Here is a 22,295-nt window from a genome sequence, read left to right as displayed (position 1 = left end):
ATATATTTTATTCCGGCTCCTACTTCGCGGAATTCACAGTATAACCACAGTCAGAATGCAGAAAACTACTGTAATCATTGAAAATGGAATGTGTCGTATCGCGGGTAAAGTTCATATGTATGTGCATGAAGTATTAGGTAGATAAGCCGTAGGCATAGCGAATAGACACACTGGTGCAATAGTTGTGTGTGATATATGCTCGATACAGCGCAAATAGGCGTTGCACCTAGTAATACCTAGGTATTTCATCAAATGTTATATTTGTGGTATATCAAATGTTTATATACAGGTATAACATTTGATGTAATACCGAGGTATACACCGTGTTATACAGAGATACAACTGTGACACTCTCGGGATGGGCGACATATTATCCTGTATGCAGTTCGCATTATTTACTACACCTATGTTTGCAGGTTGCAGCAATACTTGTAGAAAACAATGCATCGATAAAGGCTACTACAAAAAACGGCTTTACACCTCTGCATATCGCGGCAAAGTATGGAAACATGAGCGTGGCAAAAATTCTCCTGCAAAAGGGGAACGTGTTAGATGCAAGAGGAAAGGTGAGTCAACAAATCATTCTTGCAAGGTATACCGCGCGGTGCTTACTGAACTTGAAGAAATCGTAAATGCTGTTGATTTTTGTTTCCCTCTTTCAGGCGAAGTATTTTATGGAACGACATGGCTAATGGAAGTTCCTTTCTATCATTATTTATGCAGTTTCATATCACGGGTCTGATGCCATAAGGCCGTGTTCGCAAAAAATGCGATTTTAGTGGCAAAAGGGCGTGAATTTTTTATTTTTTTTTTCGCCACACTCTCTGAGAATGATGAAAACGTATAATTGAATTCAAATCAAACGGTCGACAATATGCAGGTAAAAGTTCGTAAGTTGGGCAGATGTGACCTTTTTCCATTAATAAGTACATAAAAAGAAAGATAAAAACAGAATGTCGCGACAAAAATTTTTTTCTTGCATTTCTGCAATCATTCTAGAAACCATTGAAACACATAGACAAATCTAGAACTGCAAAAATTCAGAAATCTTAAAAAAAAAATTTTGAAGATAAAAACAGTAGGGCGTAACCGACAATTTTTTTTTTCTAAACGTTCTAAAGACTACTGAAACACATAAACAATTGAAACTAACAAAGTTGAAAAGTGAGAATGTCGATTTTCTGAACGTCGATTATCCTAATCGTCAATTACCGAAATGATAGGTATAAAAACAATAATTTTTGGCAGTTACGCGCTTATGCAAGTATCGTAGTTGATGACTTTCAATTTCCATCAAGACCATAAGGTCGTATCTATCAGAAAATACGACCGTTTGCTTTTGGTTGATGAGTTTATACTTGAACTCAAATAAGTGAGAAAAATATTTTTTTGGCAGATACGACCTTATGGAACTAATTGTCATAGACTTTTATGGTTGAATCAGTGGCAGAATGTTGTAACTACCAGTACATACGACAATACGACCTATTGCTCTTAATTAAACCGTTATTCAATTTCAACGTTTTCAACGATCATGTTTTCGTGTTTTGAGCTTAGATACGATGAAAAAAAATATCCGCCCTCTTGCCTTTTTTAAAACAAGGAGGTCGTAATGTGGCACTTACGACCTTATGCCATTAGACACGCGATATAATATACATGATACAAATAAATCGATTGCCTCGACTTAAACTTGACCGCACCCTGCGGCATAATATTCTCAAATACCGCATTATACCCATAAGATATTCCAAGGGAATTTCAGTGTATGTCAGTGATACCTGGGATTTTCTGGTGACTGGGTCAGACGATAGGTATAATATGGATGATAAGTAGATAAGTATTAGGTACGTGCAAAAACCTCGCGCCTGAGGTTTTTTTTTTTTTTTTTTTTTTTGCGCCCATCGGTTTTTAAGAATCGTACTGCCATTTAATTGCGACGTCGTTCTCAAAGCAACGGCATACCCCTCGAAAAGTATCCAAGAATCTTCGATTATACTCTTGGTCGTTTACGTAATTGCACTTTTACCCACGACCCCTGCATTCAGTCTTCCGTCGTACTTAGTATGAGTGATGCATGCGATATATTTGAAAATTATTGGTATAACAATGCATTATAATTGTCGGAACATTTGTACGAGTTCGTCGTATATCGTATGCTGGGTAAAGGTTACTGCCTTACAAAAGCCTTATAGCAACGCTTGCGGACAGGCCGGTGCCGACAGCACCCGGGTGACAACGGCTCTGTTCGATACCTTACAAATTCACGAAAGCCTGCGCTATTTAACCGACGAACGTGATGCTGGTTACATTTTTACCAACTTATTAGTTACACGTAGAAAACGTATGCTTATCCGTAATAGCTGACAAGGCGAGGATGTAGGTCTGAGGTGGCCGATTTCGCTGTACTTGGACAGTGAAACTAGACTGAATTTTTAGAACACAACACAAAGTTTGTGGCGTAGAACTGAATTTATAAATTTCACGATAGTTCCCTGACCTGTTCGTGCAGACATAGAATTTTCAATGAAAATTGAACAATGTAAGTTACACCTAAGCATAGTACACGATGATCAGTGGTGCAGGTAGGCTGTAACTTGGCCTCCTTTGACCCACGTCCTCGGTATATAGACATGAACTGTACGTATGAGCTGTATGTACAACTCACAATACAAAACATTTATGTGTAAAAAATACGCATTATTATATATACCTGTAGATATGAGGCACATATACAGTAACCGATAATTATGCCTGTGCCTTGTATGTAACTTAGATGTAACACAGTATGACGATGCATTGTTAGAATGAGATAACGGCTCTGCATATGGCCTGCCACTACGATCATCCCGGCGTGGCTGGCCTTCTAATGGAGAAGGGAGCCTCACCCTGTGTCACATCCCAAAACGGTCATACACCCTTACACATTGCAGCTCGTAAGAATCAGGTGAGTCTCATGCAATTGGACATAATATGGATAAGAAGTATGATTATTTCTCCTGAACGGAATGAATCAGATATTGGATATTTTTTTAGTTCGCATATCGACAGTCGACTGAAGTTTGCAGGACTTTTTTGCCAAACGCTGAAGCGAATCTTTTAATTTTTGTCGAAATACTTGCAATTCACACTTCCGACAAGCCGTCTGAAATAATTGATCGCCACTTCGTTGATATTCCACGTGATAGCTGGTCAACGTTCTTGTTTTTTAGCCCATTTTAGTCGCGCTTGGCAATTTTTAATTTTTATATCTTATAGTACGTACTAAGATGCAAATGTCGCGCGATTTCCAGACCTGCATATAGCTCCAATGTTTTAGGAGAAACACATTGATCAATTTTTCAACATTAAACAGATTGATTTTCACATTCGAATTTTCATTATAATATCGTTATGGTGGAAAAATATGTAAAACAAGATGTTTTCGGTACAGCAAAGTCTGATTTTTTCGATCATGTAATCCGCTTTGCGGTGGATTCTTTGGAATTGTGAGATGCGTTTTTTTTTTTCCACGAAAAACCGTTTTCTCGACGTTACCCAAGTCCCAACTTAAATTTGGCATTTTTATTTGGAAAGCCAGCAGCATCATTTCATGGTGATGTCATTTTTTTTGGCAGATACTGGAGATGGGATTATAAGAAGGGCTATAATAGATTTTATGAAGAATAATGTTTCTTTGTCTGAAGTCAAAATATCTTCGTCTTATTCGCATTTGTAGAAACGAATATTTAACAATTAATGTGACGGACTTAAGAACATGTATTTCGATCATTCTCCACATATACATTGAGGAATAGTCGGGAAGTCAAGAAGAAGGGCTTGAATAATGTTGAGTATAATTGATAAAATATCTGCTTGATGTTTATGGTATATTGAAATTGGCGAGGGAGCATATGACTAAAAAGATAACAAAGAAGTGTATATTTCGGTAGGTAGGTAAGTGGAAAGTGACTTGAAATGATCACAGCGAAACTCCAGGCTTCATAAAATCAATTCTTATAGCCTCATTCCAATTCAAATCAATAATTGTTTGAGATTTAATTTGTGGCTTGCGAATTTTAATAGAAACATGTAAACATAACGTAGCCATCGTCAGACCCAGGCCAAACCGTTCGTTGTTATGATAAGATATTTATCATCACAGATGGAGATTGCCTCGGCCCTGCTTGAACGAGGAGCAGACCCGAATGCGGAATCCAAGGCTGGATTCACACCGCTGCATATGAGTGCTCAAAAGGGAAATCACGACATCACCAACTTACTTATCGAACACGGGGCCGATCCGAATCACGAAGCTAAGGTAAGAGGGTTCCGCCTTTATTTTGCACCCTGCACTGCAGCTATGCGTACAATACAATTAACGCTTATGCTTGTACAATTATGATCCACCGATGAGCTTGGAAGAAGAGGGGGAAAAAAAATTATGTTGACAGAACGGACTGACTGCTCTGCACTTGTGCGCCCGGGAAGATTTTGTTAGAGTAGCGTCGACACTTACGAAGAATGGTGCGAGCGTCGAAAGTCGAACGGAGACAGGGTACAGGCCTATGCACGTGGCTGCGCATTTTGGGAACTCATCGATGGTGCGATTTCTTTTGAAGCAAAACGCAGAGGTTGACGTTAAAACTAATCAGGATTACACGCCGCTGCATCAAGCTGCCCAGCAGGGACACGCTCACGTGGCCTCGGCTCTTCTCGACGGAAAGGCATCGCATAATGCTCGCACAAAAGTAAGTACAATCGCTGTTACATGGTAGGGCTGACGGGACCTTTTGCAAATTTACAATTAATCATCATGTACCGGAAGGCTGTGTACAGTAGAAAGTGAAGTCGAAAAAGTTTGACGACGAATACATTTTGAATCTCGGCATGATGGCGTAATTTTAAGAATTGTTCGTTTATTCCGCGGCTGTTGAAGTCAGGTTAAAATTATACTTATAATTTTCATCCCAAAACGCCACAATATTATCTCATTAGCAGCAGCGCGCGGATTTCTCATTGCTTACGTCTTCTATTCATTAAAAAAAAAAAACATTGCATATCCCACAACCAAGTTTAAAATACAGCGAAGTTATCGAATTTATAATGCATACAAACTACCCTCGGCATCAAAAATTTGATCTTCCTGCTCTTGTCGTATCCAATTTCACGTGATCACAGGTGACAATCCAACCAATCACATCCGCGGAAAAGTGGTTTCAAGACAGCGACATTTCAAGATTCGATGTAACGCGTCTTTTTATCATAGACATCTTTTTATACAAGAAATATATGACAAACTGCGATAACATACGAACAGCACCGACAATTGCATGGCTTGTTCGAGATAACCGACCCCTTCCGTATAATGTCAAATTATTAGCACCAGTGTAACCGATCTTGATTTTTTTTAATTACCAAACATCATCTCCAAGGATGGCTTAACGGCGCTCAACATTGCTCAAAAGCTGGGCTACATATCTGTCATGGAGGTGCTGAAGGGATTGGCGTACGACAATTTGGCTCCTTGTAATAAAAATTGGGAAGATAAGTACAAGGTTGTGGCGCCGGAAAGCTTGCAGGAAGCTAGTTTCATGTCCGACTCGGATGACGAAGGAGGTCTGTACACCCACCCTCTGCACGTGCGATCGCCTACGTTATACCCCTTTTTATTATTGGTCCTCTGCAACGATATCGATATAAGTATCACATATAGAGTATAACTATCCCATATAATACGAATAATGGTATTTTCATAAGGAAATATTTCTTCAATCTATCTTCGACCCAGCATGTGCACCTGTATCACATCATTCATTACACGTCTATAATACTTAGATGTTTAAACGGTAGTTTGATCCTCAGGTTCCGACACCCTAATCAGTGAGCAGCCATACCGATATTTAACAGCAGATCTAATGAAAAGCCTCCGGGATGACTCGTTGCCTATCGACGTTACGAGAGACGATCCGATTCACAGGCAAGGTAATATAAAATCGTCGAGAGTAATCAGCTGTTACAAGGTTACGTGCATATTCACATATGAAATGACACAAGATTATGTTATTACAGTTTCGAAAGAAGACAGGCAAGACTTTGTACAGAGTAATAACTATTGCTCGGCTGAAAATTTTGAGATGCAAGATAGCACGAATCTGGGGTATGTATTACTTACGTATATTCATACCTTTTACAAATTTTTTTTTTAATCAAATGCACGAATCCAATTTATAGATATTACATAAAATCAATGTATTTCTTTTCCTTCGTTTCTTGCCATTTTCCCTGTAGGAGGATGAATCCAAGATCGTGAGTAATACTTGATAGTATATAATCAAAATTATACCCTTATTCATTGACTAGTTCTTCTTGCATCACTTTGGTTTATACCTGATATTGTAAATTTGGCAAGAGTGCGGTAAGGCGACGCAAACACTGAGTGAAAATAAACCAGGAACGTATTATTAAGATACAAATATTATACGTGGTATTATTCGAATCTACTTGAACCAGCATGGTCCGTTATATCTTACGGTACCGTATAATGGTGCTGTGTACGGTGAAACGATAATTTATGCCAAATCTTGTTGGGAAATTTTGATGGGTGAGCTTCGATTGGTTTTTAAATCCCATTATTTTCAGTGAGTTCAACAACCCCAACGGTAAAAATTTCTACGAATATACTCTCCTGTCGAGACTGTTACTGACGTCTGGTCAATTTCACCTGTTGATTCTGAATTTACATTTCAACTTGCCAGTAAGAACCAGGGGGTTTGAACTGTCTCTTGTCTCGTATGAAGGGGAGATGGATCTGAAATATAAATTCCTTTGACCTGAAAAATTAGGTCAAATTGACCTACAATCACCCGCACTCTCAACCTCTCATATACCGGTCGCGTGATCAGCCAATTTTCTAGTTTCACCGGCAGGTGTTTCTTGCCCAGGTTCATCAACGTCCATTGTTTGGCACCAAGCATTATTTTGCTAGAAAAATATTGCGAAAACACGTATTTGAGGCATTTATGACCAAAACATGGGGGCTCCCGCGTAATTGATTTCACGAGACACCTCTTATTTTAATTTCATACCGACAATGAGTCATTGTTAAAGGCTACGAACAAGCAACAAGTAGGCATTCCAATTCACCATACGAATAGTTTGCCGCAAAAAGAACTTCTGGTACAATCAACGACGAAAACGCGCTATTTGCTGATGTACGAGTATGTACACTTGGGGACAATGAATCTGAGACGGCTAATTTTTTACACTAGATAGTTATGTTGGCAACACAGAAAAACCTACAGCGCCATAATCGGCTGAGCGCGAAACAAACTCAATCTCAATAAACATAACATAACCCATGACCCAAGTCATTATCCCCGCAGTATTCTAAGGTTAGATTGTGGACGTTCATGGGTTATGTATGTTATGTTATTGAGATTGAATTTGTTTCGCGCTCGGCCGACTACGGCGCTGTAAGTTTCTCTGTGTTGCCAACATAACGGTCCAGTGTAAAAAATTAGCCGTCTCAGATCCATCGTCCCCAAGTGTACATGTGTATATATATATATATATATATATATATATATATATATATATATATATATATATATATAGGGGGGGGGGGGGGGGTTCGCTGCCATGCGCGCTCCGCCCGCCAATCCCCATTTTCGAGTTTTGATGGAAGGGTAGAGGGAAGGCGGTAAGGGGTCAGACTTTTGTGGGTATAGGGATGCATATGCGTAAAAGGTTGAGTGTTGAATCCCTGATTCCCAGATGGACGTACATATATGTATATAGAAGGTGAAGGGTCAAGTCTTCATAGGTGTTACGGTGAATATGTAGGGTAAGGGTTTAAATCTTCACATGTACAATGATATATACGTAGGGTAAAGGGTTAAATCGTCATAGCCATAAGGGCATTAACGTAGAATAAAGGCTTGAATCTGCATAGGTATAAATGTGGCGATAGTGAAGGACGGGTGGTGTAAGGAAGGGCTGAATTCTTGTCACGGTGGCGGCGACATATCTTTACAATAAAGAGAGATATATACTCGTATATATATATATATATATATATATATATATATATATATATATGTATATAAGTTACGCGTTGTACGAATAGCTATTCCCTTCTTATTTATTTTCTATGTGTATAATAAGAAATAATTTGGTATTGTTAGCTTATAGCTATCCCCTAAGAATAGCCCCTCGTACCTACGAAGGCAACGGTGAACAATAATTCTAGATTCTTGGTGAGTTTCCTGGTCGATGCTCGGGGTGGGACAATGAGAGGGTGCAGGCACAGCGGTGTTTGCATCGTTGTACCGCCGAGGAGGGCAACGATGCCCATAAGAGTGACGTGCAGATTGGTCAAAGTTACCAAAACAACGAGCCCTCCACCCCTTATGGAAGGCGAGGCGCTCGCTACGCGCATTGTTGAGATGGGACCGGTCGGCGCCACATTTCTGGGGTATGTAAATGTACATGATACGAATTATGTGATATGTAAACTTGTTCTACCTATGAGTCACGGAGTATTACCGGAGAGAGAAGTCTTTCGTTTCTCACTTTCTTCCAGTTGTTTTCGCCGATAGAAACCGCTGTAATTGCAGAAGACACTGAGCTTCCGGCTTCTAGGCATAAACGTTAAACACATACCCATAAGTTTTGTGTAAACGTATTAAATTGGTAGAACCGGAGGGTCTTCTCCTACAACATCACCGCCAAACGTTAGATTTGTTGAAAACCGTATTTTCATTTTTCTCCTATGCTATAATACTCCGTGCTGTAAGCACTGGAACCAAACGACGTAAAAAAACGTTAGGCACTTTCCCTCATTTTTATAGCCATATGAAGAAAGAAGTATAGCAGAAAAACGCAAAACACAAGAAAGCCATCATCTATTGGCGAAAAGCAGAAGCGATAGTGCGTGCGTTCTTGCCCTATCAATGTCTCGGATATTATTTATTTTTATTATACATATCGAACGGTACTGCGAGGCATATATTTGATTGCTGCATTATGACTTCAGCAATTTTTCCATTATGGCCGCTGAAATTTCATATCCTTTTTTCCTTTTAGGGCCGCGTGAACCCAGTAACATTCAAGCACACACACTGGTGATTTCTCGGGGTGGTCCTTTTGAATGACTGGCCAATCCTATCTCCATGCTTCCCTGCAATCGTCTTATAGTCACTAAATTTCGTTCTGAAGATAGATGCTAGATCGTTGTATGATCACCGCGTGTATCCCCATAATTAATCCGAAACGTCTCAAAATTGGTACCTCGTTGTAAAACTTCCCATGGCAACACCATTCTCCGCCACGCAAGTCAAAACATTTCCGGCTGACGTAGGTTACGGCAGGCATTTTATCATACAGAATCCATACGTGACAGGCAGTTTGAATGGACTTAAATCCGGGCGAGAAGTTTATTTTTACATCTGGAATATTTATACTTATTTTCCTATGTTAAAAAGTAGATGGAAATTTTTTGACACCTGCTGCCCATTTCCTGGGAGATTCTATTGTTGGCATTTTGGTACAGCTTGTGGGCTTCTTATACAGTTTGTGCCCGACCTTATACCCGTGGCGAGCGTCCTCGGATTGATGCTGTTTCTTCGCGTTGAAAGAGTATTTTGCAGTTTTTATTTGTCTGTTTCTTTTTCCATTTTTTTTTTTGAAGGAGACTTCATTCATAAGTTAGACCAAGACAAGAGTTCCCTGCCTGCGCATTGTATCGATCCCTGCTGAAAAACAAGACAAACTAATTGTGCTACAGCTGTGGCAATTTCTACTGTAGCGAATCCATTTTTTTTTTTGCAAGTGAAATATTTAACGATCTTCTTGAAATTGAGAGCAAATTGTACATTACCAGAAGAATTGCGTGCGATGAAGCTTATCCTAATATAATACAATTAATCGAGACGATTTGGCTGCATTTAAGCTGCAACCCACATACCGTGATTAATTCGATGAGTCATGAGTTAGAATTTGCATATATGACATTTTTTTATCAATTCGACTACAACATCAAAATTGGCATACCTAATTTGGAAAACGGTTTGCTGAAATTATTTACGAATTTTGCACGGAAAAACAGTAGTAAAAAGAGTTTGAAATAGAAGGTTTCAATTTTGTCTGTTTAGAATCCAAAGCTGCGACAAAACGTACACGTTCCCATTTGGAAAAGCAATGTCAACCTCCAAACGACCTTGTAATGTTCGAGCGAATGAAACGTACGATAACACATTGCGTTGCCCCTTTTGAACCATGAAAGTTTTATTTCAAGTATTTTTCTCTCAAGTGCATTGTTCACGAGATATTCTACTGTGAAAACTTAAATACAACAGCCTGTATAGGTATACGTATCGTTCATAATTAGTAAATTCGTTTTGAAATATTTGTGTTACTTAAGCCGTTTAACACAAACGAGGAAAGTTGAAAATTTTCACGTTCGAATAACCTGTGCCCCCCACTCCAAGGAACACGCATCATATAACTTGTTTCGGGAATCAGTGCCCAACGTGGTGCATATGTATACATAATGTACTTGCATAAATGTGTACGGGTAGCTGTAGACTTTCTTCGCGCTATAATGTAGGCGTAGAAGATGTAATGTATGCAACTCTGGTGGGCTAACCCTTGAGGGGTAGCCTAATTATGCAGAAACGAAGATCGAGTGTCGTTAAGATCGGTGACTCATGCGGGAAAAATTTCCCCGCTTTATCGAGATATATCTTCTCTTATGCATTATCAATAGAATACGTATGGTACGATGGAAATTGTCGTATGTAGGTACGCAGGTATGATGCAGGGCAGTTTATACGTACATTTTTGACCGTCTCTTCGGACAAAGTTACCTGGTCCATCTCAGGCTACATGTTATCGATTATAATCTGCTCATGGTATGTACACTACGTACAAGCTGACGAGTTTGAAGGTATCTGCATACCTTACTAAACAGCTATATCTACTCACGTCTCGCGGGATACCTAGATTTTTGAAAGTTTTGGACTAAAGTGTCTGCTGTATTGTAGATGTTCCGGCGTCTTCGATGGTCGCTGCCAATTTGAAGCTTAGAGGGCAAATAAATAAAAATTAATGTGATCGTCCGTTCCAGGCCTGTATTGATCGACGTCCCCCATTTTGCGTCAGTTCGAGGTAACGACCGAGAGATAATAATTCTACGGAGCGAAAACGGAGAAACTTGGAGGGAGCATGAAAACGCTTTGGATAACGACGACACCCTAGCTGGTACACCCCACGGTAATATTACACCTAAACGATATAGCTTTTAATCTATACTTGTAGGTACATACATCCATATGATACCTATACGGATCTACTCTTGGCGCGGGACTTTATTCAATCAGGTGCATTCGGCAAGAGAATTAGGCGCTCAACGAGGTTAGCGATCGAGTCGGGAATCAGTACTTTCGGAGGATTTATCTTATTCGCATATTCGGCATGTGACCCACCGGTCTGGAACACTTTTTTATTTATAATTATGTTAGGATTGTTTTGGGTGCATTGTAATTGCAGACAGTGACGAATGAATATGGAAAGCAAACTATTCGGGGAGCAATACTTGACAATTATGTCAGAATCGTGTGATTGGGGCTACGTAAAATGTGTAATAAAGTAGGCAGAAAGTTGAATTTACGTTTGCAGATATTCGAAGCCTCCGGCTCATGCAATACACGTTATTGTGAGTAATATTGTCACAACGCTCATCTTTTCCTAGAATCTTTTCTTCAACCTAAACAAATTTTTCAGGGTGTGCCACGTTGGAAAATTGCTATTGATTATTTTGTGAAATTGTGATTCGAAGATTGATCCTGGCATTTTAGAAATTCTCTCTAAAATCTTATTCGCTTGAAGTGAAACGCTTCTTGTGAAATTAGAATTAAAACTTGCCCTTCAAAGTTCATATTCTGTTTTCGGCAGACATCAATAAAGTTTAGTATCAAAAAAGTCGGTTGTAAATGATGTCGCAAACTTGACCAAAATCGATTCAGCCAACGACCAACGACCAACTACCAGGCAGATATAACGAACATTTTAGATTTCTCGCGATGGCCTTACGGCTGAATTTTTTGATGTTGGCGAATTATACAAAGCATCGCATTTTCGATCGTGGGGGAGAATTTTTCGCTGATCCGTGGAAGTTGAAGTCACACGACCTGTTCTTTTACTCTTCAGTGCACGAGATATTGCATCCTGGCAAAGGGAGTTCTGGCATTCGTACTGAAGTGAGTAACGTTATCATAACGATTCATGCTGAGGAGAAACCGTTATCTCGCGATTTTTTAATTCTCTGAAATTCAGTAAGCCGTAATGAAACAAAATGCGTCCATGTTTCAAAATTTCAGTTCCTTCAAAATGATTGTAAAATCAAGAAAATAGCGAACTTTTCTCCAATATTTCGTTACGATAACGTTACTAACGTCAACCTCGCTTCTGGCGGTAGTAACCGTAAATGGTGGATACATTGAACCGTACAATATTCCGCTCCCCATTTGCTTTTTCGCATTGATCATATTGATTATTAAGAAATTATGAAATCGTAAAAATCGACGACATAAATGAGAAGCAGTGTTGTAAATTCTTTTTTTTAGTCAATTGAACCAAAATAAATTTGTCCTTGAATCATAATTCAAAATTAGAATCGAGTCGGACATTCTTTAATATTAATTTTTTCAATCTTCCAGCGAATTTTTCATTATCCAATTTTCAACAGCGTGTATCTCAGCAGCGAATAAAGATTTTTCAGATTTTCAAACGCGACATGAAAGACTCATACTTCTCGTTTCAAGCAAAATAAAGCTTCCGAAAATCGGTCAACGCATTCGGACTTTATTCACGTTTCTAACCGGTCCCGGTTTTTCCGGCACACTGTGTATATTGCAATATATCTGTATGATCTCGCATCTGCAGGACTCAAAATTATGAAAATGAGCATACTCACAAGTACAATTTGGATTAAATATATGTGTATGAGACGTGAAACACATAGTGCATGCATTCGAGTCTGACATCGGAAAACTGCAACTTTTTATCCTCCACTGCGCGGTAAGGTAAAAATCATCTGCTGCAGCGTTAGAAAACGAAATAATTACAGTTTCTTGGCAGGCGACGTCACACTTCGGGCTAGATTACCGAGTAGAGTTGATTGAGTTGTCAATGGAATAAAGCCGATTATCTCTCGCTACAGCAGACATGCAGTTTTATACATTCGCTAAAGTTGCTATCCTGCTCGGAATAACAATAACATACGTGTATACCCTAGATTCCCAGATGAGCGGTTCGTATTCGGGACGAATAACTCGTATTCTAACAACAGACTTCCCGCAGTACTTTGCCATAATTACACGGATAAAGCAGGAAGTACATGGAATCGGTTCTGAGGGTGGAATACTTATATCGAGTGTTGTGAACCACGTACAAGCAGTCTTCCCGCCTGGTGCGTTGACAAAGAAAATCAAAGTTGGTTTGCAGGTGAGGATCCAGTTATGCAGTATAAAGTTATTTAGGCATTGATATATTTTTGACCTCGATGAAAAACAGGGTGACCTGAACTGCATCTCGATTTACAAGCGGAGCACATCCGTATCAGTAAACATCGCTTGCAGCGAGCAGGCTTGAGCTACACCGACTTATGCACCTGCACCTAACGATATTTCTATTCGTTCAGCCTTGTAAAAAAGTACTGCTAGTATACAGGCTATTGTAGGTATTATCTCCGTAGCCCTGACAAAGACAGTACAGAAATACATTAACGTTTCGGTTCGGCGCGAGTTGCGCGATTGTCAAGGGCTTCTTTAACGAGGACGAACTGTATATACTTTGTCTGTATTCGATATAAACGTAGCATACAGGGCGAAAACGTCACTGGCTATGTGTCTTCTGTTGGACAGTGATTTCGGTTTATAACAATAATTGCAACTTTAAATTTATGTGCTATGTCTGGGGTCAGTCTATGTAATGTACAGCACTGCGCGAGTCAAAGTTTACGAATTGAACATTTCAATTAAATTTTCGCCACCGTATTCTTCTCCCTCGATAACACCTTTTATCGACGTCAATACCTCTGAAATAGCTACATTTCATAACTCGGCTCGAATCCAATGTTATATACCGAATGTATTTTGTGCTATGTACTCAATTTGCGGATGATAGCTCCAAAGTACACAATACCTATCATGAGTATTTATGGAAATGAAACAGTCCGAGGCCTATCACGGGCCACCTCTCGCGTAGTGCGCGCTGTTTTATTTCCTCATGCATGATTTTATAAATGCAAGCCTTAATCACATATCGTATGCCGCTCGACAAGCAGTTGTAGCACCAATTTACTGCGTGTAGGACATGTGGTATTACATAGGTATGACTGTACTCGTGTACGGTGTGTGTGGATTGAGTGTGGGAGAGAATTGATGCCCGTTCTGATTTATTACAGGCACACATTATACCGTACGAGCTGACCGCTAAACTTTTGGGAAACTGCGTTGCGGTTTCTCCCGTAATAACGATCGAGCCGAGAAGACGAAAGTTTCACAAACCGATAACTCTCACTATTCCCACCCCTCAGGCAGCCAATAAGGGAATGATTAATCAATATGGTGGAGGAACCCCTACATTGCGCCTGCTTTGCAGCATCGCAGGTATAATGTGCATGTCTGATTGTAATTATCGTCGAATAAATCAACGGAGAATGCATTTGTGCTTGTACCGAAATATTTTGTATCGTGTGTTGACGTCATCGAGCGATTTTTACGCAGACGTACATGGTATTGCACAGGGTTGCCACTCTACCCGAATACTTGGAGCTCATATAAAAGTCGGGCTGTGGTGTCGAATGTCTCAAACAAATTGATAACGGAAACTCAAATTTCTATACCTTTCCAAATATCACAGTTCTAGAAAAAACTTACCTATGCGGGTCTCAGATTTGAATTCAAAGCATGGATATGAGTGAAGTACATAAAGCGACTGAAATAAATGGAGTGTACTTTGTAAAGAAACGATACAACTCTTTGGTTCAACGTTTTTATTTTTATTCGTATAAAAGGTCTCTGAGAAATAACAGTTTTGGATTTGGAAAACCTGGAAAAGTCAAAGAACTTCGCAAGCCGAAATCGTTGGCAATCCAGTTGCTACAACAACTAACAATACGGCTGATAATTAAAGAGATAACGGTAAAATACACGCTTACTGCATATAAATATAACTTTAAGGTGGGACTAGCGATGCTCAGTGGGAGGATGTGACAGGATCGACACCGTTGACCTTCATGAATGATCGAGTGTCGTTCACAACTACGGTCTCCGCGAGGTTTTGGCTCATGGATTGCAGAAACATCGGAGAGGTGCCGAAAATGGCGACAGAACTCTACAGAGAGTCGTTGTTCGTTCCCTTCGTCACGAAGTAATAAACCACATGGATCGGCATAATAACCGATGTCATTATATACGTACACCCAAGCCGAGTTGGCTAATTTTGAATCCTGACCGTCATTTCATCACTTTTTTTTTAGAGAATCTTACAATTACCGTTCGCTCATTATCCAGATGGAAGACTTGCGCTTCCTTTCGTTCGTACTTAAAATTCTCAAGAGTATTATAGGTATAATGAGACGGTGGTAATTGTCATCAGATAGTCAGAGATGAAACAAATTTTTTTCGACATTTTAAACGACCGTCGAAAACTCGATGCTTCTAATGTATCGTTGCTAAACGTGGTACATTTTTGTTGTTGTTGTGGTTCATTCATTCATTCATTCATTCATAGTTTTTTTTTTTTTTTTTTTTTCGTAAAAACATCAAAATATATCCAAAGTTTTTTAACCAACAAAATTCACGCATCATAACGATTGAGTGGAACATATGATACAAGTTGGGTTGTGTTCAATTTCGGCCGACAACAGTAAAACAGATTACAGATCAGATCCGAGATGGCGGTAGGGTTTACAATTAGCACTCACCGAGTTTTCACGGAAAGCCGTTATCTGTAAGGACACTTCATTTAATAAATACACCGTGAGTATTTGGTGAAATAATGCCTGCAGGCCGCTCTGGGCTAGCTGGGACCTCACGCCAACTGCTGTAGGTTGGCTGCTCGACCTGCTGATTAGGGATTATCTTCATCAAATACTACGGGCACAGACCTCATATTATACCTGCCTAGACACCTATCGCCCATCGGAAGATGAATTTAGATACTTCATTCGGAAGTCAATGAGAACACACGTAACAATAAAAACGGAATACGAGCAATGTCATATACAAGCTTGCAGATCATTATGACTTATTTATTTTCATTTTTCTTAAGTGCCATCCTTATCCAAAGTATAAATCTTGCCGCCATCGCGCCAGTCCTCTGGCACTCAGCGAGCTTTCAATTTATATCGTATGCACCGATGAACACATGTAATTCAACTTCCGGTACTTACTAATTACGACGTATTTATTTATGTCTAGCTTCGTCATTTATTCGAAACGAATGGATCTCCTTGAGGCTACGTTGAGAATATTGTGTATGACCGATGGCAAGGAAGGATTGCATACCTTGGAGAGGCAGGAGGAATTTCTTGAGATTGTAAAAAGCCGAGACGTAGAGGTGATTGATTACAAGTTTTTTTTCAAATTCGGTATACACTGTGCCCCGTTGTGAATGATCAAGCCTATAATCGGGAAAAATGAGTTGTGTAGAAAAACGTTTAAGACGAAAAGCTTAGGATTTTGAGGTGGTTATGACGTGATACACTGTCAACAACTTTCTCAGTGAATACCACAGAGCTTATAAATATGGTGTGGTCATGCCGACGTTTTTCCTTTGATCAATTTTTTGAGTTCTGAATCACATTGTGTTTTGCACTCAAGAGCGGAGACACACGCACGCACACGCGCACGCACACGCACGCACGCGCGCACACACACACACACACACACACACACACACACACACGCGCGCGCGCGCGCGCGCGCGCGCACGCACGCACGCACGCACGCACGCACACACGCACACACACACACCTCTATATATAGCTGTCGCTGTCAATCCCATTAGAAACATGCTCAATAATTGAGATAGAATATATCGCCTTCTTTCTCGATCCGATCGGGACCGTAAAAACGTTGAAAAATAGGATCGTAGTTGACCTTGAATCAAAGCGGATGAGAAAATAGAATTGAATACAAAGATTTTGCAAAAGGTCCGAGCAACTCAGAATTTATCGCGCCTCGTTCGCTTGCAGAGGAATTTAGGGGGTGCATAAATGGGCTACTTGTTTTCACACTGAATAATGTCAAATCTTGACTTTGTTGACCGAATCGGCTCTATAAGACTATGATTGATAATAATCAACAATCAGAATCAAGTATCAGTAATTTCAAATAAAAAATTAATCGGTTTGTCAACTAAGCGTTGCTTGGCTCTGCCACGCTTGTCAGTGGCCCGTTTCACCAAGGCAAAGCACCTCCCGTTTCCACATTAACATCAAGCTGTCACAGTATAATCCCGAATAGCTTTGCTAAGTTATTTTGATTCTGCATGGAAGTAGATTATAATGACAAGACGTTAACGTTCCAGGCGCTCGACGGTAAAGATTTTTACATAGAGTTCAGCGGTAACCTAACACCGGTGACAAAATCTGGCGTGCAACTACGGTTCACGTTCAGGGCATTCCGTCAAAACAGACTATCCTTTCACGCGAAGGTCAAGGATCCGTTGCTAGATCCGGTTGCAAGAATGTTGTTCATGCGTGAGCCAAAGGTCGCCAAAGGTGAGCCCTCGCAGCAGCCTATTTGTATACTAAATATCGTACTACCGGAACTACTTGGAAAGAAGAAGGTTGAACTGAGATTTGATAAGGAGAGTGGTGAGTTGAACTCTTTTAGTCTAGCCATAATCTTCTACTACTACTTGCCAGTATTGGTGTAGGTTATATCGCGGATAGGAGTCTACATGCCGCGGTAGCGGAAATGCGAGCGTACAGAGGCTAGCGCCGATAAATGTAGCTGTAAGAATGAATGCTATGTTATGTTTTGGAGAACTTTCGTATAGCTGAATCCCGCCCTCCAAAAAGCTCGAAAGGAGATCTCTCAGATCTAAAATGAGACATTTTTCGGAATGAAGAGTTGAGAGTGCACACTAAATGCTATTTTGCTGAATAATTTTCAGTGAAAATTGAGTAAAATACACTAAAACACACATGGTATGTTTTTCGAAACATCTAATAGCGTAAAAAAAAAATCGACAATTTTCTCAGAAATTCGTTATAGCTACTTTTATCGGTTTGCCCCCCCCCCCTCGTAATACTTGCTCGATGCGTGTATAATAGCAATGAAATATAATATTGACGTATAACAAACAATAGATGATGGTATTGATACCGGATGGAAGGTCATGAAAAATTGTTGTAGATATCGAGGACTCAAACATCATTAGCCACAGAATGGACTCTTACGCGTCTGAATACGAAGTAGAAAGCAAAGAAAAATCCGACTATCCGAAAGCCGTAGTGGCATCGCCTCTGTACGAAGGGAAACTGGTCAGCAGAAATCATGAGGATGATCGAGGAGGTATGTCTGTAAAATAATCGGTTATTAATACTTCTGTCTCTATATATTGTATAAGGTATCCTAACACTGTTAGGATTAACAGGTAGTTGTAGATGTTCGTTTACGGTGCCTGATACCGTAATTGTACTGACTACAGTACTGCGTGCAGCTGTACACCCGGCTATGAATCATGTGAGGTAACTTTGGCATTCCTTGAATCTTCTACCTAAGATCACACCACGTCCATCCAATTGTCTGTTGTACGCCGGGAAGATATAACATGATTTAGAGAAAATCCGTTACCCCGCGGCCATGAAAATGTATAGGAAAGGTGCACCTGCGGAGGTGAATTCTGAAACGGATGCAGTGTCTAGGACACTGACTTAAGTTGGTGTCATACTACAAACCAGTAGTGGCCAGTGAGGCACATTAAGATAATATCTACGTGAAACATACTGCGAAGGCGGACTTTACAAACAGCCACAACGAAGCAAGTAGGCATGACGTCGCGAATAATTTGGAAGATTGAGAACGTGAATATCATCTACTACACGAATGTCTTACTTGGCAGATACCTGTATGCAGTATAATGACGTTAGCTCAACCGGAGGCCCCAGCTGTAAGTTTAGCTTTACGATAATTCGATTTATGTATTCTACAGGCGACAATTTGTGACAAATTCAATTGTCAATTTACAGTATCTTTAAAAAATAACAACAATCATTTCAAACTCTTCCTATACGTTCGCATACTTATGTTCATAAACAAAGTCGTGGTTTAGTATCGTGCGCCGGTTGATTCAACGGCCGAAAGATTAGTACCTTTGTTTAGAGACTGGATCAACGAAAAATATAAGGAATGTCGCATTCTGTGACCGCACTAATGAAGTTATCCGTATTTGCGTTATTTGACCGTGAATGGGATAATTAAGTTACAGCCCCGGAATAAGCTATGGCTTCAATAATCTAATTAAAACTTAACAGAATGAGACTAGATCATGGCAGTATCATGCAAATACCTCCAGTGTGGCAAAAGCCGCCATTTGAATGCGACATCTCGTGTGCCACGGTAGGCAAAATTGTTATTCAACCCCAGGAACGTACATCCGTACGACAGCTAGCTCGACGTGTTGACGTATTATCGCCAAATGGTTGAACGCATGTACATATAGTGTTAATTTCTGGCATTGTATAAACAACCGTTATAATTTAATATACATACAACACTGTCATAATATACGATAGACAGCATCATCGGACTTGGGTAACTTAGAAGGTCGGCCCGCACTGTGGATATTGACAAAAAAGTCTTGGAACAGAGGACACGCTGTACGATACGTGCATACACGTAGACACCCTGGTAGAATGGATAGCGTGACGAAGGCACTCTCGACGCGTCAAGAGGCTGAAGCGTGTGAATCGAAAATTTGCGGGAATACGGTAAGTCCCGCGTGGGATTCGACGAACACAAAGAGTGATAATTGTGCCATGGAGACCGTGGATTCATCCAACGCGAAAAATACCGGGGACATGTCGTATCTTCTGCCTTCGAAGCCGAAGCTGAAGAAATCGGTGAACAGCTCGGCGGGAAAACCGAAACGCAAATCACGAACAGCCCGTAGGCGATTGAACGCTCAGACAAACAATGCGTCGCTGCACTTCTCCGACACGGACTCCGAAGGTGAGTTGGCATTGCTGAATCCACGTTCCGTTATCGTCGTACCGTCGAGAGACCTGCATGAAATGTGCGGTCACATCGACATGCCAAATCCGACGATTTCGGTGACGACGGATGAAGTCGAATGCCACGGGACAAACGCAAACGACATCGATTTACATGAACTTAAACTATCGACCCCCAACCAAAGCAGAAGGCAGAGTTTCGTGGAGAATTTGACCGACTGCGATGACATATACAGCAGTGAACCCGAGGTGTTGCAAAATGATGGAGACAGCGCGGACGCCGCCAACGAGTTATTGAAGGTAATTAATTGCTCTGGACAACTACGTGAAACTGATTGCGAGGATTTATCGATCGATGGTGATGACTGCGATGAGGGTTACTCCGGACGGCCGATTTACGTGCCGATTAGAACCGACATACTCGCGGACTTGAACGGCGAGAGGATAACGACCAAGGAGGGTGACGGCCCATTTTCAATTGAAGTCAGGAACCAGTTGTCTTTTGACGAAGGCGCCGCCGTACCTATCAACACAGGTAACCGAGATCACGGAGATGACTTTGTACCTCCGCCGGTGATCACGGCAACGGGTACAGATAGCGAAGACATGGACGCATCCGATGAAGAGGACGCGGTGATCGGTACCCGTCGGACATTCGACGAGATATTCCAAGATCTCGATATTGGGACAACGTCGCAGATTGTTGTCAGGAACTTGAACATGATCGACGAAGCTCATCATCGACTGGGCGTCAACAAGCCGGTGATTTACGACGGTACCGCCGACGGGCATACCGACGTCGAGGATATTGAGTGATGTATCTCCATGGCACGCGTACAGCCACAGGACATGATATTCATTTCGAGAGATGACTATTATAATTATTGCGATAAACGAAATCGTAAATTATACCAATGAGTAGTATACTTATACATTATGGTATACCGAGAGTTTTTCTTGGAAGAACTTGCCCGACAATAAATGCCACTCGTCTAGTTTATAAATGTAGCCAATTTCGTAAAATCTCGTCGTAAACACTTGTCAACCGGTCCATTCTAGGGAACTTGTCCTTGTCCGTTGTCAGTAAAGTTTTATGCTTCAGGCTGTGAGCATGGATGTCAGCCAATCAAAATTAAGCACGCTGATTGCGAGCGCTACGAGCAGGCCCTTCCAAGAAAAAGCTCTGGATATGTATATGCATTAGCAGCTTGTAAGGTATGATATGCAAAGTATCCGTCTGACAACGAGAGGTCTAATGGACAAAGGTGTATCTAACATATATACATACATACAGTAGCAGTCAAAAGTATTTTGACAAAGATAGTAATTAGGTTGGTTATACACAAATATAAAATATGAAAACCAATTATATTTTTTATTAAACCAAATTCGATGTTCTACACTATTGTAGAAAATTAACTTTCGTTCGCTAGAAAATAAAGTTGCAGGGATGAAAAATAAGAATTATGCATCAAAATAATAACGAATTTCGTATTCTCAAAATACTTTTTAACGCTACTGTTGGTACATACATGTGGGTATATTATATAACATAACGTAAATGGCAAAATGGCGAAGGATGACAACTCCATGGACGACAATTAGGTGCGGTATATGGTGCCGAAGTCATCTTCAGTTCAGAAACAACTATGCATGTTTATGACATCTTTACGTTGTGTGTGTAAATTCCCGGCTCGTTCCTATATTTTGATCCCGTTCACATGTAAAACTGTACCTGCACGTGCATGTGAGGAAACATGTATATTGAATGCAGGTGTAAGGTAGATGCAGACTTGCAATGTATAATATAAAATTACATGATTATTATAGACGGTCGACATACGTTGGAAAGGTGTATCTTTAACCTGTACTTGTATAATCCAATCTTGAAAGGTTTGTCATTATATCTGCCAAGTCCCATTATCATATGTTTGGTCACCAACATCATTTTACTGATTGATGTTACAGTTCGATATATGGTCATATACATATACATATAATACATGTTGTATACCCCTGTATGGGTTGGTAATAAAAAAAATAAAAAAAATAATACGAGGAAATT

The 22,295-nt window shown here is 40.3% G+C and overlaps 2 protein-coding genes across 4 annotated transcripts in view; both read left to right on the top strand.

The window, feature by feature from the left end:
* Window positions 1-1,795: 1,795 nt before the first annotated feature.
* LOC124188151 lies at window positions 1,796-22,283 on the top strand. Its single transcript, XM_046580627.1, has 3 exons — window positions 1,796-1,802; window positions 18,124-18,131; window positions 19,959-22,283. The coding sequence occupies exon 3, from the start codon at window positions 20,036-20,038 to the stop codon at window positions 21,044-21,046; it is 1,011 nt and encodes a 336-aa protein (XP_046436583.1). The 5' UTR covers window positions 1,796-1,802; window positions 18,124-18,131; window positions 19,959-20,035; the 3' UTR covers window positions 21,047-22,283.
* Window positions 2,787-22,295, top strand: part of LOC124188124 — a 31,858-nt gene continuing 12,349 nt past the window's right edge. Inside the window, exons 1-15 of one of the 3 annotated variants that reach the window (XM_046580515.1) lie at window positions 2,787-2,947; window positions 4,145-4,300; window positions 4,434-4,730; window positions 5,415-5,598; window positions 5,845-5,964; window positions 6,052-6,139; window positions 6,271-6,288; window positions 8,231-8,455; window positions 11,108-11,253; window positions 13,277-13,485; window positions 14,447-14,651; window positions 15,225-15,414; window positions 16,467-16,605; window positions 17,578-17,866; window positions 18,411-18,569. In XM_046580515.1, the coding sequence (XP_046436471.1) occupies window positions 2,828-2,947; window positions 4,145-4,300; window positions 4,434-4,730; window positions 5,415-5,598; window positions 5,845-5,964; window positions 6,052-6,139; window positions 6,271-6,288; window positions 8,231-8,455; window positions 11,108-11,253; window positions 13,277-13,485; window positions 14,447-14,651; window positions 15,225-15,414; window positions 16,467-16,605; window positions 17,578-17,866; window positions 18,411-18,569 (2,545 nt within the window). In that variant the 5' untranslated portion in view covers window positions 2,787-2,827. The other 2 variants (XM_046580516.1, XM_046580517.1) reach the window with 2 other exon arrangements.

This window comes from Neodiprion fabricii, chromosome 1 (assembly GCF_021155785.1).
Source record: "Neodiprion fabricii isolate iyNeoFabr1 chromosome 1, iyNeoFabr1.1, whole genome shotgun sequence".
Lineage (NCBI taxonomy): Eukaryota > Metazoa > Arthropoda > Insecta > Hymenoptera > Diprionidae > Neodiprion > Neodiprion fabricii.
The sequence above is the reverse complement of the archived record's forward strand: the minus strand, read 5'-3'. Positions and strand labels throughout refer to the sequence as shown.

What these genes read in the sequence shown, in the direction of transcription:
- LOC124188151 (XM_046580627.1), top strand. Translation starts at nt 20,036, where the DNA reads ATGGAGACCGTGGATTCATCCAACGCGAAAAATACCGGGGACATGTCG.